We start from the raw sequence: 16,597 nt of genomic DNA, 5'->3' as shown, positions 1-16,597 counted from the left end.
TCCCGTCTTTATGATCATCCACGTTTCGAATTGTATCTTTAGATACGTTTCCATTCTTCCCTTCCAGTAGCCAAAATCCTCTCCGGAGAATAGCGGGGGACGTACAGTGCTGAAACCCTCTTGTTGGGCCATTTATAATATGTAACAAAAGAAAACAACAGAATATGTTCCAAGACTAAGTCTTGGATTAGTAGTGCTGGAAATAAAGAATAATAAAAACGAACTCGAGTGGTGTTGCACCTACTTCGAGCAAAAAGTCGATTCGAGGGAAACAAAAATTAGAATATAGCTATAAGGCTAAATTCTAATTTGACTCCAAAAACGAAAAAAAAACTGCGAAAAATTTGTTTTGAAAGGTGGTTGCACCAATTCAAAACGACCCCGCTCTGATACCAATTGTTGGATCGGGACGCGCTAGAGGAGGGGGTGAATAGCGCTCGCGGCTAATTCGTTTTTCGAATCGCAAAACTTATCGGAGTAAAAACACGCAGCGGAATAAAATGACACAAAGAGACAAGGGATTTTTACTTCGTTCGGAGCCTGTGACGACTCCTACTCGAAGGCCCGCGATCCTTGATCGCTTTCCGTGGGCAACAACTATAAGCTCGATAAAAGTACAAGTATTACAGTTAAGTGTAACGGAAAAAGTATAGTTATACCGACGACAAAATCGTAATCTGAAGATTTCGGAGCTCCGGGTCGTCGGTGTCTCGTAGCAGCACTTCGGGATCGTCTCGTGAGCAGCTTGTAGCAGAAAGATCGCTTGGAAATCGTTGTTGAGAGCTGCTGGTCGAGACCCCTTATAAAGAGGGTTCAAGGCGCCTTATACTGTTCATCAAGGCGCCTTGAACGAGCCGAGTCACCCGCGTGGATCAGCACTGACCTGGTCGAACTCTATCTGGTTCAAGGCGCCTTCAGCCTATCCAAGGCGCCTTCAACCTCTGGTCCAAGGCGCCTTGAGCTCCATTCAAGGCGCCTCCAGTCTGCTGCGCTGGCCTTTTCCTGGCTCGCACCCGAGGCGCCTCCAGGCTCCATGGAGGCGCCTCGGACACTGTTCATCCGAGTTGTAACTTGCTCCTTTGTTCCTGAAAAATGTGTTAGTCCAAAACACATACCCTGCAAAACAAAGTTAGCACAGTACACATGATGAATAAAGTATAGACAGCATTCGAGTCTGACTTCGGGTTTCCTACCGGAAACCCTAGGTCGACCCAACGCCTACTGTTCCCTTTACGGGGAACGCGTCCTCACCTACTCCACTCAGGAGATTTACCTGTTGCCAGTACGATCCTCCAGATCGACTGGACTTTTGCTCGGCACTCGATGCTTCCGGACTTTCTGCTGAACATCCGCTTCACCGGTCAGTTCAGACTTTCACCTGGTTCGCGACACCAGGACTTTTCACCTAGGGTTACCACCCCCTAGGACTTTTGCCTGAAGCCATCGACCTGCCAAGACTTTCCTCATAGGGTTACCACCCCCTATGACCTAGGGTTACCACCCCCTAGGGTTTTACCTTGCCTAACTACAGTTAGGACTTTCCTGAAACACTCAGTAAAAGCTGTCAGACAACAAAGCACCTTAACTTTGAATCCTTTGCCATTATCAAAACTTAGGTTCGATCGTCGGATGGTTCCCGCACCAACATTCTTTACCAAGACTACATTGGAGAGCCAGGATGGAAAATGAACATCCCGGACATGTCCTGCTTTTTTGAGTTGATCTACCTCGGCTCTTATTATTTTATTCTGGTCAGCTGAGAAATTTCTTTTCTTTTGCTTCACGGGCCGGGAGTCAGGTAGTAGATGCAACTTGTGCTCAGCCACCTCTGGCTTGACCCCGGCCAACTCCTCAGTAGACTAGGCAAAGACATCCCGATTGTGGATTAAACACTGAATCAATTCTTCTTTGAGGGGAGGAGGAAGGTCGCTCGCCACCCGGGTCAGACTTTCAGGCTGATCAGCGTGTAGTTGTACTTCTTCCCAAGGGATGGGTTCCTCAGCTATAGGAAGAGGCTCCTCTTGAACGACATGAACGCCTCCGTCCTGAATCCTCTGATATTTCCGAGCTTCAACTCGGACCATGTCGATATAGCACCGCCGAGAAACCTTCTATTCTCCTCTAACTTCCCCGACCTGCTCGCCCATAGGAAACTTGATTTTTTGGTGAAAGGTTGAGACGGCAGCCATAAATTCGTGCAGGGCAGGCCTCCCTAGAATAACATTGTAAGAAGAAGAGGAGTCTACTACTATAAATGTGCTCCTCCTTGTGCGCACCAGTGGCTCGGTGCCCAAAGATATTGCCAGCTTAATCTGGCCCATAGGCTTCACTTCATTGCCGGTAAACCCATATAGAGATGTAGCCACTGGCTGAAGTTCAGCAGCATCAATCTGCATTTCTTCAAATGCAGTCCTGAATAGAATGTTAACCGAGCTCCCGGTATCGACAAAAACCCGAGCCACTCGACTATTGGCAATAATGGCTTTGATGATGAGCGCATCATGAGGCAACTCCAGACCCTCCAGGTCTGCAGGCCCGAAGCTAAGAACAGGGCCAGCAGCTTGCTCCTGACTGCATCCGACAGCATGAACCTCCAATCGCCGAACATGAGACTTATGTGCTCTCCCTGAATCTCCGTCGGTTGGCCCTCCAGAGATCATGCCGATCTCTCTAACAGTTGCGTTAGCTCTGTTTTCGACCTCTCGTGATCCTTCCGGCTCTTTTCCCCTGCCAGGCTGATGAGTGCTAGGTCTCGCTAGGTCAGGACGAGATGATCCGGCCTGCCCTGCCATCCTTTGTTCTTCCATCATCTTGATCAACTGAGGCGCTAGCTCAGGCGGGGGCAAACCCATCTCTGCGGCTCGTTTAGAGTCTCGAGCAAACTGAAAACATCTGTTAGTATCATGTGTGCGGGATCTATGATAGGTGCAGTACCGATTACTCCCTGGCCCTGGTCGGGGGATGTGTACAGCAGCAACTCGAGGAGCAGGTCGAATTTCTGGCCCGGGATGAAAGGCAGGTCTGGCTTCCCGGACTCGCGGTAGAGGTTGAGGGGGTGGTTGAGGCACTCTTCTCTCTTGCTTGTTATTGGAAGGAAGTGGTCTTTCGGCCTTCCTTCGAGCTGCTTGTGCTTCTTCCACCTTGATGTAGGAAGCAACTTTTTCCACCATCTCATCAAAATTCCGGGTGGGATTTTTGATGAGATCTCTGAAGAACTCTCCCTCTCCCAATCCATGAGAGAAAGCGCTCATCAGAATCTCCGAAGTGGCAGTAGGGACATCTTGAGCCACTTGATTAAAGCGGTTGATATAACTTCTCAAGGGCTCAATCAACCCCTGCTTTAGAGTAAAAAGGCAATGATCTGTCTTCTGATATTTCTTATTGCTGGAAAATCGGCGCAGAAAAGCCGTTTTGAAGTCTAGAAAACAGGTGATGGACCCTTGAGGCAACCCATCGAACCACTTTAATGCTGAACCAGATAAAGTATTCAGGAAAGCTCTGCATTTAACAGCATCGCTATATTGGTGCAGCAGGGCTGCGTTTTTGAATTTTCGCAAATGATCTTCCGGATCCTTACTCCCATCATATTCTCCGATCGATGGAGCTCTATAACCCTTAGGCAGTCTTTCATTTAGAATCCTAACTGAAAAAGGTACTTTCTCGTCTGGATCTTCGGGGAATGCCTCAGGTATAACAAGGGCCTTTCCTTTCTTCGAATCCCGTGGCTGTGAACTCTCAGCCACAGATGCTTGAGTCTGCTCCTTCTTGAGGCTTTGTGCTTGGGGCTCTGGCTGATAATATCCTATACCCGGCTCGCGATAAGGATGTTGATGAAATACCTCAGGCTGCTTTCTTTTGGAACCCCGATCTGAAATAGGGAGGGGTTCCTTGGAAACCTCAGCAGGGGCTTTTCGTGGTCGCGAGACAGTTGCCTGTCTCTCCGAGGCTGCCAATCTTTTGGCCTCCTTAAAGAGTTCATACTCCCCAGCGGTCATAGTAACGTGAATTCGACCAGACTCCTCCATCGTCACATTCCGGATCAGGTTGTTGTGTTTCCCACAGACGGCGCCAAATTTGATCCCATCCGGAAGCTGAGTCGGATGAGGGCGGGCCTTGCTATGCTAAATGTTGACGAAAATTCGTTGAGATGCTGAATCAGCGAGGTACCCCATGGACAGGTGCACAAGGGCGGTTGTATGAAAAGAAAGGCTCAGGATGACGGCGCTATTACTCTGCACACACTCAGACGAGTCACACAAATTTGATCCCGTCCGGAAGCTGAGTCGGATGAGGGCGGGCCTTGCTGTGCTAAATGTTGACGGAAAGTCGTTGAGATGCTGAATCAGTGAGATACCCCGTGGACAGGTGCACAAGGGCAGTTGTACAGAAAGAAAGGCTCAGGATGATGGCGCTATTGCTCTGCACACACTCAGACGAGTCACACGGTCATTAGAGACCAGAAACCAGGGAAAAAGTCCCCAGGTCAGGCCCTCCGATGCTCAAGTCAGGTACTTTTTCCCCAGAAATCACAGAGAAAGCATGAAAAGTAAAAATTGGTAAGAAATGACGAGTGAGCGTACCTGCGTAAAGGACAAAACACCCCTTTTTATAATGCAACTGAGGCTTCTGGAACCTGGCGAATGTCAGGTAATGTCGGATGTCAGGCTTTGTCTGGCGGTGGTCGACACGTGGCTTTCTCTTATAGGCTGGCGGAGGAACCAAGAGGAGTATGAGCCTCCCACCGTTAGAATATTCCCTGACATGTGATGATTGTTTTCTAACAGGTGGTTACGATTCCTTACAGGCCTATTTGTCATGTAGTGTCTAGTATCATGACCCCCCTTCGTCTTCGTCACCCGAAGCATGTACATCCCGACCTGCACGCTGGGTCTGATTCCCGACCCGCCTCTGCTGATTGCTGTTCCAAGGCATGCACGTCTCGACCTGCACACTGGATCTGATTCCCGATCCGCATCTGCTTATTACTATCCAAGGCATGTACGTCTCGACCTGCACGCTGGGTCTGATTCCCGACCCGCATCTGCTTATTACTATCCAAGGAATGTACGTCCCGACCTGCATGCAGGGTATGATTCCCGACCTGCATCTGCTTATTGCTGTCCAAGGTATATATGTTCCGATCTGCACGCTGGGTCTAATTCCTGGCCTACCTCTGCTGATTGTTGTTCCAAGGCATGTACGTTCCGACCTACACACTGGGTCTGATTCCTGACCTGCATCTGCTGATTACTTTTCCAAGGCATGTACGTCCCGACCTGCAGGCTGGGTCTGATTCCTGACCCGCATATGCTAATTACTATCCAAGGCATGTACGTCCCGACCTGCACGCTGGGTCTGATTCCCGACCCACATCTGCTAATTACTATCCAAGGCATGTACGTCCCGACCTGAACGCTGGGTCTGATTCCCAACCCGTATCTGCTAATTACTATCCAAGGCATGTACGTCCCGACCTGTACGCTGGGTCTGATTCCCGACCCGCATCTGCTTATTACTATCCAAGGCATGTACGTCCCGACCTGCATGCTGGGTCTGATTCCCGACCCGCATCTGCTTATTGCTGTCCAAGGTATATATGTTCCGACCTGCACGCTGGGTCTGATTCCTGACCTGCATCTTTTCATTGGCATTCGGTACACCCATCCAATCCTTAAGCTGGTTCCTGGTCGCACTCAATCCCTGATTATATCTGACCATGGATCCGATACTCAATCGACTTTAATCCTGTGGGTCGGGTCTACTTTCGATTCCCTTCCAGGTCAGATCCGGCCTACCTCGTAAATATGGTCCTTTGACCAGTCCCTCAACTGAAGCTTTGACCGTGACCTCCTTGTAATTCTGATTCTTGACCTCCACGATGGCATTGACACGGAGGCTAGACCTTTGACCTCCAGGCTGGTATAACTTTTGACTAGCCACGAGGGCTAGACTTCTGACCTCCAGGATGGCGTGACTTTTGACCCTTCTGTGGCTTTGACTCCTTGTCAGATCATCCTGCAGACCCCATATTCATACACCGTATCATGCACCTGTCCACAGGGTACCTCGCTGATTCAGCATCTCAACGACTTTCTGTCAACATTTAGCACAGCAAGGTCCGCCCTCATCCGACTCAGCTTCCGGACGGGATCAAATTTGTGTGACTCGTCTGAGTGTGTGTAGAGCAATAGCGTCGTCATCCTAAGCCTTTCTTTCCGTACAACCGCCCTTATAATCAGACCCAGCGTGCATCCCTTATGATTGGAAAAAAATTCTAATCATAAATTTCCAAATTTGTTTGTTAATTTAAATTAGGGAATCATTTCCTTATCGATTATATCTTCTTGATTGAAATTTTTTTCCTAGATAAAATATATAATTAAAATTTGAAAATTCATTTCCTAATTTAATTATATTATGAAAATCAAATTCTTAATCATATTTTATTTACAAATAATATTATGACAACTATGACATAATTTATGCTATCTTGATTAGAATTTTTTAATTAATTTAAAATCTTTTATATTTGAAAATTTTCTAAATTATTTTAGAAACTTTCTAAAATTAGATTTTTTTTAAACAAATTAAGAAACTTTTCAAAAATAGAATTTTTTAGTTAATTCAGAATCTTTCCAAATTAAAATTTTATAAATTATTACTAAATATTTTCAAATTATTTCAGAACTTTCCAAAATTAAAATTTTCTAATAAATTAGGAAAATTTTCAAAATTAGAAATTCGTAATAAAAATTCCAAAAATTAATTTATAAATTATTTATAAAATTAAATTTCTAAATTATTTCAGAATTGTCTAAAATTATAATTTCCTTACAAATTAGGAAACATTCAAAAATAGAAATTCTTAAAAATTCAGAAACTTTGAAATTAAAATTTCCTAAAAAATTAGGAATCTTTCCAAAATAAAAATTATTAATAAAATAAAAATATTTAAAAATCAATCTATAACCAACTATGACTCTTAAAATAATTTTACGATAATGTTAAAGTATAGTCAGACTCTGATACCACTATTGGGGAATGCTCGATATGATGTGTCCTAAAATACATTTGATAAACATGGGCATCAGAAATAAAAAATATAATAATTTATAATTATTACATTATACATACCATACACATTGTGCAAAAAGGCGAGTCCCGCCGCCTAGCGGCCCCCTAGGCCTGTCCCCACAGGGATCCTAGGAGGAGGTAAATCAGCGGTGAATGCTGGCCCGGGTAAAGCGTGATGTCTCCGGAATTTAACACAGCCGGCCCAGATTATTCATCCAGTGCACGTCCGTGGACTTTCGACCCTACAACTCATTGTGCAAGGATGCCACGCCTTAACCGGTTGATCCAGCCCGCGGGGGCAATACATACCATACACATGCAAGGATGCAACACAGTCAGCCATGATTATAAAATTTAAATTTTACGGAAAATAAATTTACACTAAGAGTACCTTGAAAGTTCATTAACGAACCTTGTAGAGAACGTCACAAGCCTCCTTCGGAATCAATGAGCAAGCGACCGATCGATGAGGTGTGGAATTGAATCAACCAAAGTGACGCTCTCGAGTCTCGCCTCTATTCGTATCCATGCTGAGCTTTTGTCAAGACGACTTCATAAAGTTTGAGTTCCATATTCGCGAAAATTACTAGCCGTGTGTGCAAAGATGAACAATCCAAGAGAGGGATCATGACACAATTCATGTCCCGTGGTCGAAGCAACTTGACAATACAAATTGATGGGCGGCAACAACCGTTGTCTGCCAACAAACTATTTTCAACAGATTGATTGGGCAGCATCCCTTCCTTTGCCCAGAGCAACTCCACAGCCGACGGTTCTTCAACCTTGGCGGAGTAGTGCTTTGGAGCAAAGGCTAGTTCGGAGAAACCATTTGCTGTCAGGAGAGAACAACAACCTTTGCTGATTTTTCGGCGACAGGGAAGGGCAGGAGCATGGACCGATGGGGTTGCAATCTTGCTGCCGGAACAGCAATGACTTGCCATAATCACCGGTGCAAGGAGGAAGAATAGCAGTCCTTGTTGGACCAGCGACAGAGATCCTTTATCGGCGGAGGTAGCAAACCAGGTGGCAACAACAAGCTCCGGAGACCAGCTACTCGCCGGAGGAGAGGAAACTGGACGACGGCGCCTCCTCTGGCCAAAGCAAAGGCTGGATGGTAGAGAATAGGAGGTGGCGGCGAATCCCCTTTTGGTTGGCATCGACAGCGGTTTCCTTGGAGTTGTCGGTGACGCAAGCAGCAGAGTCGTACTTGTGTTCGACGGGGCCTGAAGCGCATACTAAAAAGTGACTCTTTTGCTATGGTAACTAATAATAAAGTTCAATTTACAAATAACATATATACTAAATATATAAATAAACTAAAAATAAATACATTACATCAATAAAAAGTTAATAAATATTTAAACTAAGTCAAGCTATTTTAGAGATAAAAATATTTATTAAATCTGCATAATTCAATTATCGAACTTTCTTTCTCAATCGATAACATTGATACCTCATTTAGTGAATCCTGTAACACTGAGACCAATGCGGTGGCCGCAGGCAGTAGCAAGGCGATAAGTAGTGACCACCATACAATTAGGTCGCAGTTCGCACAAGCGACTGAGGTAGCGTGCGACAGCCCTGTGCTACGCAATTAGGTCACACGAGCAAAGGCCAACCGCTAGCCCACATCAAGTAAGATAACCACTGCGAGAATCGATGCGATTAGGTCACACAAATGATCCTTGTTGAACAATTAAGTTACAATTAGTGTCACGTGTTGCAAGATGAAGAAGATGGTCGAAGAAGAAGATTATGATTACCTCTTGTTCTGTAGATCTATGCCTTGGTAGAAAGAATGTCGTAGAAGAAATCACGTGCAGGTTTAACGATCATTTAAGGTCCATGTCTCTCATTTTTTTTTTAGTATAATTAAAAAACAGAGCTCTTCATTAGGTTGGGCCCTGAGGCGGTTGCTTCTTTGGCCTCATGAAAGTTAGGCTTTGGCAAGCAGCAGTCGGCATTTCAGTGGCTGTCGGCGCTGTTCACGCGATTGAGAGCGGAGAGAAGAAAAATTAATTTAAATGAAAAGGGAAAGAATAAAACAAAATAAAAGGAAAAATTAATTTAAAATTAAATTTAATTCTAAATTAAATTTATTTCCTTATTTCATCCCTATTTTATATAAATCTCATATTGTGTTGGATCAAATTCAAATCCGTATTTACTAACCCACAATCCATTCTACTAGTTTTAAGTTTGGTTTAAAATTAAATCACATGGTTCAATAATCAAACTGCTTGGTTAAATAATCAAATCTCTTTTAAATAAAATAAAATCAATTTGGTTTATAATCAAATCAAAGAGAATCCAACTTGTCTTCAAAAGACGTGGCCCAATCACGCTTTTGGTGCATCAAACTCTTATAATATTTGTCTTTCGTCTGGTCCAACCTGACTCAATCTCTTTTGATTTGAGAATTTAATTCTCAAACTTGTTTATGTCTCAGAGATAAACTCGTAGTGCATGTGACTTTATAGGTTTCCACTTATGTTGATCGTCCATAATTAATTATTAATTAAGGATCAATCACGAGTGACACTTAGTAGTACATCATGATCCTCAATTGATCGAAAAATTATCGATTGATTCTAGAATCACTTTTAAACCTTTCAGCAACTACAGTGAGTCATGCCTCAATCCTTTCACTTGTCTTATATCCACTTGGTTCAGACCATAGTCTATGTGTCAGTCCCCACTAGGCTGACTACGTCACACTTAACCCAAGTAATGAAAGATAAAAAATGAAGCGATAGAGGGGTGGGGATGAATATCACTAGTTTAAAACCTTTTCATTTAGTGAAATAAATATATCAAAGTAAAGCAGTGAAAAATAAAAGAAGAATCAGGTGGTTACTTGGTTTGGAGCCTATATCGACTCCTACTCCAAGATCCGTGATCTTTGATCGCACTGATGGGTAATCCACTATAACTCTTCTGAAACATCCCGAGATTTTCATTCAAGTTTTTTTTTTAGACAACCCTCTCGACATCTGCTATGTATATAACCGTAATGCCCTTCCATCAAATGATCTATCCTATCCAATGTAAATAACAACATCTCAACAAGAGTTCAACAAACAAGAACAATATATTCTCGAATATCTCCCTATACAAATAAAGAACCTCCCACAAAGGAACAAGTAAACTCTACACTCCTAAATGTCCGGATAGTGCCATGCCTCCATCTCGCTTCCTCGCCTACTCCGTCCGCATGCCTTTCGTCATATCCTGGGTGATGCCCTCACCTGTAACGTAGACATCATGAGTCTACGAACCCAGCAAATACAATCTAATATGAGAAGTATGACATCCATAAGGTAACAAGAATAATAACTAGAAGGCATATAACTTATCTCAAATACAGTAAATCGAAGAAGCGTACAATATGTAACAGTTCCTACATAACTAATAAGGGTGAATATGTCACATATCCGGTAACCACTAAAAGAGTCAGTCAACAGTCCCTTGATTCTAGAGGTACCTCCTAGAGAACATGCAGTCATATAAGCGAAGCTAACAATAAATTACAGTATCAGTCAAGTTTGGAAGGACCCTCCCCGGAGCTCATCCTGGGTCACCCAACCCATACTATCACCACATATGCTCATACTCATCAAATTAGCTACATAAGATTCATAAGCTATCCAAACTATACTTATATCAATAGCACATTTCCATTCATTCAGTAAACATACCCATTCTTAAAAATCTTTCCATATCCATTCCAAATATGTATTCAATAAATATAATTCACACATACCATATTTTGCAACCATAGATGGACAATACATGCACATAAATCTTTACTCAAGGATCTTAGCTCTTTTCAATCCCATTCACTCCATAATTATACACATCTTAGGGAGTTAAAGGAGAAACATCTCTATTGGACATTACCTTATTTAGAAGACTGAGTATCTATTGAAACAAATATGCATCAACATTTAAGATCATCCAAAAGAATCATTCGTCACATCAAAAATCCGTTCTAAGGAAAAAATCAAAACAAAAATCATCACGTGACGTGAACACAAAGACCCCAAATTCCAAACTTCACCAGTAGAAATATGCTCCAAGGAAAAATCACCATTACAATTGAATTCAACCCATAATCCAAATGCTCGCCAAGAAGAAAAAAACAAGAAAACCAACCACTGTACAAAACTTGAAAACATCATCGAATCACACATCGAATTCGAAGTACTAGGAGTCATCGAGACCCACCCCAATGTAGAACCAACACCAACATCTACATCAAAGGTACAAGCAGAAATTCTACAACTGTACCAGATCCCAATATTATCACCAAATCTATCTAGAAGAAAGGAAATTTGAAGCCCTCACAAGGAAAAAAACCCACATTGAACTCATGTTTCCATCTACTTGTAACACACATAGGATCCCTAGCAATTTTATATGAATTTTTCCCATGATTAGAATAGGCTTTATGTAGATTTTTTTCAAAAATAAAAGAAAATAGAACCAAAAAGTGGCATAACCAAGGTTTAAACCTTGAACCTCTTGGTAAATGGGTGCAAGTGATAACCAGTAGCCCCAGCAGGGGTGCGCTGTTAAGAAGAGAAGGGAGATTGTAGTTAAGGGTGGTGAAAGTGAAGGTCCCTTCACTTAGAAGGAAAAGTTTGAGTTTCCTTCTTCCTTCCCAATGAGAAGATGGTTTTGCCTTCTTCCTTTATTTTTACATAAATAAAAGAAAGGAAAGGAAAACTTCATTTTTTTTCTCCTTTCTTCCTCCTCCTTCCTTCTCCCACCGAAATTCCCAAGTCATTTTCTTCATTTGCCGAAACCAAGCTAAAGGGGGGTCTTCTTCTTCCTAGGAAAACTTCTCAAACAAGGGTATTGTTCCTTAGTAAAAGGAAGTAAGTATTCTCTCACCTGCAGTACAAGTAGCTTTCGTATGCTTTATGCTTAAAGGTTACTTGAAAAACCTAGGGTCTTGCCTTGCAAGTTTCGGCCAAGATAAGGATTAGAGGTTACCTATGGTTGTTAAAAGTTTCATGCTACTTGTTGCTTAAAAAGTTTAGAAACCATCTCCTTTAGGTTTCGGCCAAAAGAAATGAAAAGGGTTAGAGAAAGTTTTAGACCTAAATTATGGTTGCTTATGTTTCCTCATGATGTATGATCTTCTATATATTGTTAGGTTAAGTTTCCATGCCTTATATTGCTTGAAAAACTTAAAACCTTACCTTTAGGTTTCGGCCAAAAGAAATGAAGAGGGTTAGAGAAAGTTTTAGACCTAAATTATGGTTGCTTATATTTCCTCATGATGTATGATCTTATATATATTGTTAGGTTAAGTTTCCATGCCTTATATTGCTTGAAAAACCTAAAACCTTACCTTTAGGTTTCGGCCAAAAGAAATGAAAAGGGTTAGAGAAAGTTTTAGACCTAAATTATGGTTGCTTATGTTTCCTCATGATATATGATCTTCTATATATTGTTAGGTTAAGTTTCCATGCCTTATATTGCTTGAAAAACCTAAAACCTTACCTTTAGATTTCGGCCAAAAGAAATGAAAGGGATATAGAAAGTCTTTAGACCTAAATTATGTTTGTTTATGTTTCCTCATGATGTATGATCTTCTATATAGTGTTAGTTTAAGTTTCCATGCCTTATGTTGCATTAAAAAAAATTTAGAATCATACTTCTAAAGGTTTCGTCCAAGATTGAACATTAGGGTTAGAACCTCATTTATGCCTATTAAGAGTCTCATTTGCTATACTATGCATGGTGTAAAAGTTTCATGCTTTAAGTTGTTAGAAGAAAACTAGAATCATGCCTACATGTTTCGGCCAAGACAAGAGATTTAGGTTAAGGAGCTACCTAGGGTTCTTAATAGGTCCCACATGTTATGTTAAGTATTATGAGAACTTAGGCTATTGATTTTATGTTTTATGTTGCTCGAAAATCTATGATTCATGCCTATATGTTTCGGCCAAATTATGAGTTAGAGTTGTAGGAAGTTCAAAACCCCAATCATGCAAGATAATGACTCCTTAGGATGTGTTATGGATTTTATGTCACCATGTTATATGTTATGTGCACTTATGTCATCATGTTATGTTTTCTTTATGATATGTTATATGTTATGTGCACTTATGTCATCATGTTATGTTTTCTTTATGATATGTTATATGTTGTGTGCACTTATGCCATCATGTTATGTTTTCTCTACGATATGCTATATGTTATGTGCACTTTATGTTATCATGTTTATGCAAGACTTATGTACGATGAAAATCCTAAGAGATGCTTCCCTTAAGTTGGGATTAAGAGCACTCTTCATGATATGACAAGAACATGATATGCTATGATATGACAAGAACATGATATGCCATGATATGATAAGAAACATGATATGCTATTTTACTTTGTATGACTTGTACCGGGGATGGGCTCCTAAGTTGCCCTTAGGTCGATGGTCAAGGAAACGAGCCTAGTAAGGGATGGGCTCCTAAGTGCCCCTAGGTCGATGGTCAAGGAAACGAGCCTAGTTCCTAATAGGTTCGAGATTTGCTACCTCGGATCTATTTAGGATGCGCGCAAATTCATGTATGTGGTACAAAGCCGGGCCCTCATGTTGAGATTATGTTTAAGTATTTATATGATATATGTTTTCAAAAGGACATTTTGCATATACTCATTTCATGATACATGTTTTAAAAGGACATCTTGCATATACTTATTCATGCTAAATGGTTTCCTTTATGCTTTAGTAAGATACTTTTGAATATATATGATGCCTAGATGATCATGCTATTATTTTATGTATGTGCTCTCATATGCTATGTTATGATTTGCTTAAATGAGTATGACACTACTTTATGCTAGCATGCGAATTTTATATCTAGATGATGGTTAAAGGAATACTACTTTATGTTTAAATGCATGATTCATGTTTTGTGAGTATGAAAGAATCTTACTAAGCCTATGTGCTTATAGCTTAATTTCCCTTGTACTGCAGAAAAAGGAAAAGAATGGTTAAACTAAAAGGGGAGCAGCAGGAAGGGCAAGGATGTGTGTGGCAGTGGCATGGTGGAATAGATCTGCTTTATGCTTATATGTTTTAAAACTTTACATGTGATCCTATTTTGCTACATGATGCTTTGATGGTGTATACTCATTCTAAACTTTTATTTCCATGTTCCATGTTAGTACACTTTATGATAATGGACATGCTTCTATGATAATATGATAACATGATTATTAGTTTTTATTCATTCACTTCCGCTGCCATATATGCATGTATGTATGTTTCAAGTAACCCCGTCCTTCGTAAGCAGTGGAAGGGCGGGCATTACACTACTAGATCTATCAGCAATTAGCTCATGGGAAAACAAGGTTACAAATAAACCAACCTCTAATCACCCTACACTAAATCCACAGCTACACAAAGAAGCAAGACACATCGAGTTGAAACCACACAAATTCCTCAACAATTCGGTGAAGCAGGACATAACACAAAGCAACATCGAATTCACAAATCCACCAAAAATACAGTGATGCAAGACATGATACCGCACAAACTTGAGTTGAAATCCACACCTCTGAATTCGTCCAGCATGTTAGAAACAACAGAGAACAACAAGGGCAGTATCAATCAAAGCGCAAAAACACCTACAACCTGTCCCAAAGCTTTCGGAGAAACTGAACGTCATCAAATTGAACCTCCACCTTCTAAATCTTTTCAATATTTCTGAAGCAACAGAACAGCAAGAACATCATCGATCAAGAATTAAAACTCCAACAATACACTGCCCACGAATTCAGAAGCAGGAAGAAAATGAAAACATCACCTATCGAAACTCTAAACTGCCCATACAGAAGTAAAACATCATCACCTAACCGATTCCACCAAAAGCTTGGTTCCAGAAACACAATCCATCTAGACAAACTTAACAAATCTAAACTCATTCATGGAACCCCAAATCGCTGCAGAAAACCAGACAGAATCACCACCCAAAATAGGAACAACATGGAAGGCACAAGCCAAGCAATATCATCCCGAAAATCTCAAATCTGAGTCGAGAACATCACAAGAACCTCAAACTGAATCTATAACTTCATGGAAACCTCAAATCACGACCCATTCCACCAATCGGCATCTCAATCAAACTTTTAAACAAACAAGCATTGCATAGAACACTCAACACATCAATCATCAAAAATCATCTGTCTGAGAACTCGAACAACTAAAAGAAACATGGCATCATCAAATTCGATCACAAATACCAAATCGACAGCAAAAATCCCAGGAAAAAAAACCTTACGAAATAAACCAAGAATAACGCCAAAGCATCGAATTACGACCTGTTAAATCTATTGGCATCACAGACTAGCCATTTGACTACCTTAGCTAACAATCCCTTACCTCGCATATCTCCTACGAACATATGAGAATGTACTTGCCTTTCTCTTCCTCGTATCACCGCTCGAAGCTCTCGTCGAGACTTTCGCGCCGTCGGAGAGACCATTGCAAGCTCCACGTCCGATCGCGCTCTTTCCAGAAGCTCGTCCGCGTGTAGTGGCGCCTGACCGACGCTTAGGGCACGGTGGGAAGCACCGTGCGGAGGTGAATAGCGAGGAGATGCCGACGGCTTCGGGAAAACCAGGAGGAATCGGGCGAGAGGTTAGGTTTAATCGGGCGAGAGGTTAGGTTTAATCGGGCGAGAGGTTAGGTTTATTAAACCTAACCTTAAGTTAATTAAGCTAATCAACTCCCAACCTAACCGAGGGTCGTATGTTTCCCTTAAATTTAATAATTATATCCCTTTAAAATATATCGTATAAATTCAATTAAAATTTGAAAAAATTCCTAAAATTCATAGAATATTTCATAGATTAATCTTTTAATTAACGCTTGTTTGACCTTAGATAGTTTCATAAATAAATTTGTTAATTTCGCTCGTGAGTCCTTACAATCCTCCTCCCTTAAAAAAAAAAAATTCATACTCAAAAATTGACTTATCAAATAATTCAGGGTATGAGTTAAACATTTCTAGTTTGATCTCTTATGGAAAACTCCACCAGAGTCAAGCAAAATTCCCTTGGTATTCAAGCTATCAATTTTCCATATAGCTGTTAGTGCTAATAAATGAATGATTCAATCCTTCTTGAACATCTGAAGCATGTTTCTCAACCTTTTGTCATATTTATACTTCTTGTGTTCATTTAGTTTCCAAAATGTTGCCTCTCTCCCTAATCAATTAATTTGTAAGACTAGCAACTTATACAAATCTTCCGTGTTTGTTAGCAAAGAAAATATGGTATAGCCTAGGGAGTTACATTCTTTGACTAATATTGAAAATTTGGAAATCCAAGTATTATGAAACACTGAGTTGTAATCTTTAGCTAGAATGATATCCACAACTATATGCACCTTTAATAACCTTTGACACAGCTTATAATACACAAATGTTCACTTAAACATAGACACACCCGACTTTCAAACTACCATTACTTTTTTTTCCCAAAATGACTTACCTACAACATATTTTGGGAA

The 16,597-nt window shown here is 41.1% G+C and overlaps 1 protein-coding gene and 1 long non-coding RNA gene across 2 annotated transcripts; both read right to left on the bottom strand.

Moving 5' to 3' along the window:
- Positions 1-2,111: 2,111 nt before the first annotated feature.
- On the bottom strand, positions 2,112-4,025 carry LOC122026845. Its single transcript, XM_042585551.1, has 3 exons — positions 3,217-4,025; positions 2,942-3,140; positions 2,112-2,882 (listed from the first exon to the last, which is right to left on the bottom strand). The coding sequence occupies exons 1-3, from the start codon at positions 4,023-4,025 to the stop codon at positions 2,112-2,114; spliced, it is 1,779 nt and encodes a 592-aa protein (XP_042441485.1).
- Positions 4,026-14,444: 10,419 nt separating this feature from the next.
- On the bottom strand, positions 14,445-15,743 carry LOC122028243. The gene is made up of 2 exons (XR_006124684.1): positions 15,467-15,743; positions 14,445-14,791 (listed from the first exon to the last, which is right to left on the bottom strand). It is a non-coding gene; the product is annotated as an uncharacterized LOC122028243 (long non-coding RNA).
- Between the last annotated feature and the right edge of the window lie 854 nt (positions 15,744-16,597).

The sequence above is a fragment of the Zingiber officinale genome, chromosome 10A (genome assembly GCF_018446385.1).
Source record: "Zingiber officinale cultivar Zhangliang chromosome 10A, Zo_v1.1, whole genome shotgun sequence".
NCBI lineage: Eukaryota > Viridiplantae > Streptophyta > Magnoliopsida > Zingiberales > Zingiberaceae > Zingiber > Zingiber officinale.
The sequence above is the reverse complement of the archived record's forward strand: the minus strand, read 5'-3'. Positions and strand labels throughout refer to the sequence as shown.

Excerpts from the sequence above, each read along its gene's own strand:
- LOC122026845 (XM_042585551.1), bottom strand. The coding sequence starts at position 4,025 with ATGGAGGAGTCTGGTCGAATTCACGTTACTATGACCGCTGGGGAGTAT. Across the intron at positions 3,141-3,216 it reads CATGGATTGGGAGAGGGAGA|GTGGAAGAAGCACAAGCAGC; the intron begins GTTCTTCAGAGA and ends TCCTACATCAAG. Across the intron at positions 2,883-2,941 it reads CCCCCGACCAGGGCCAGGGA|TTTGCTCGAGACTCTAAACG; the intron begins GTAATCGGTACT and ends AGATGTTTTCAG.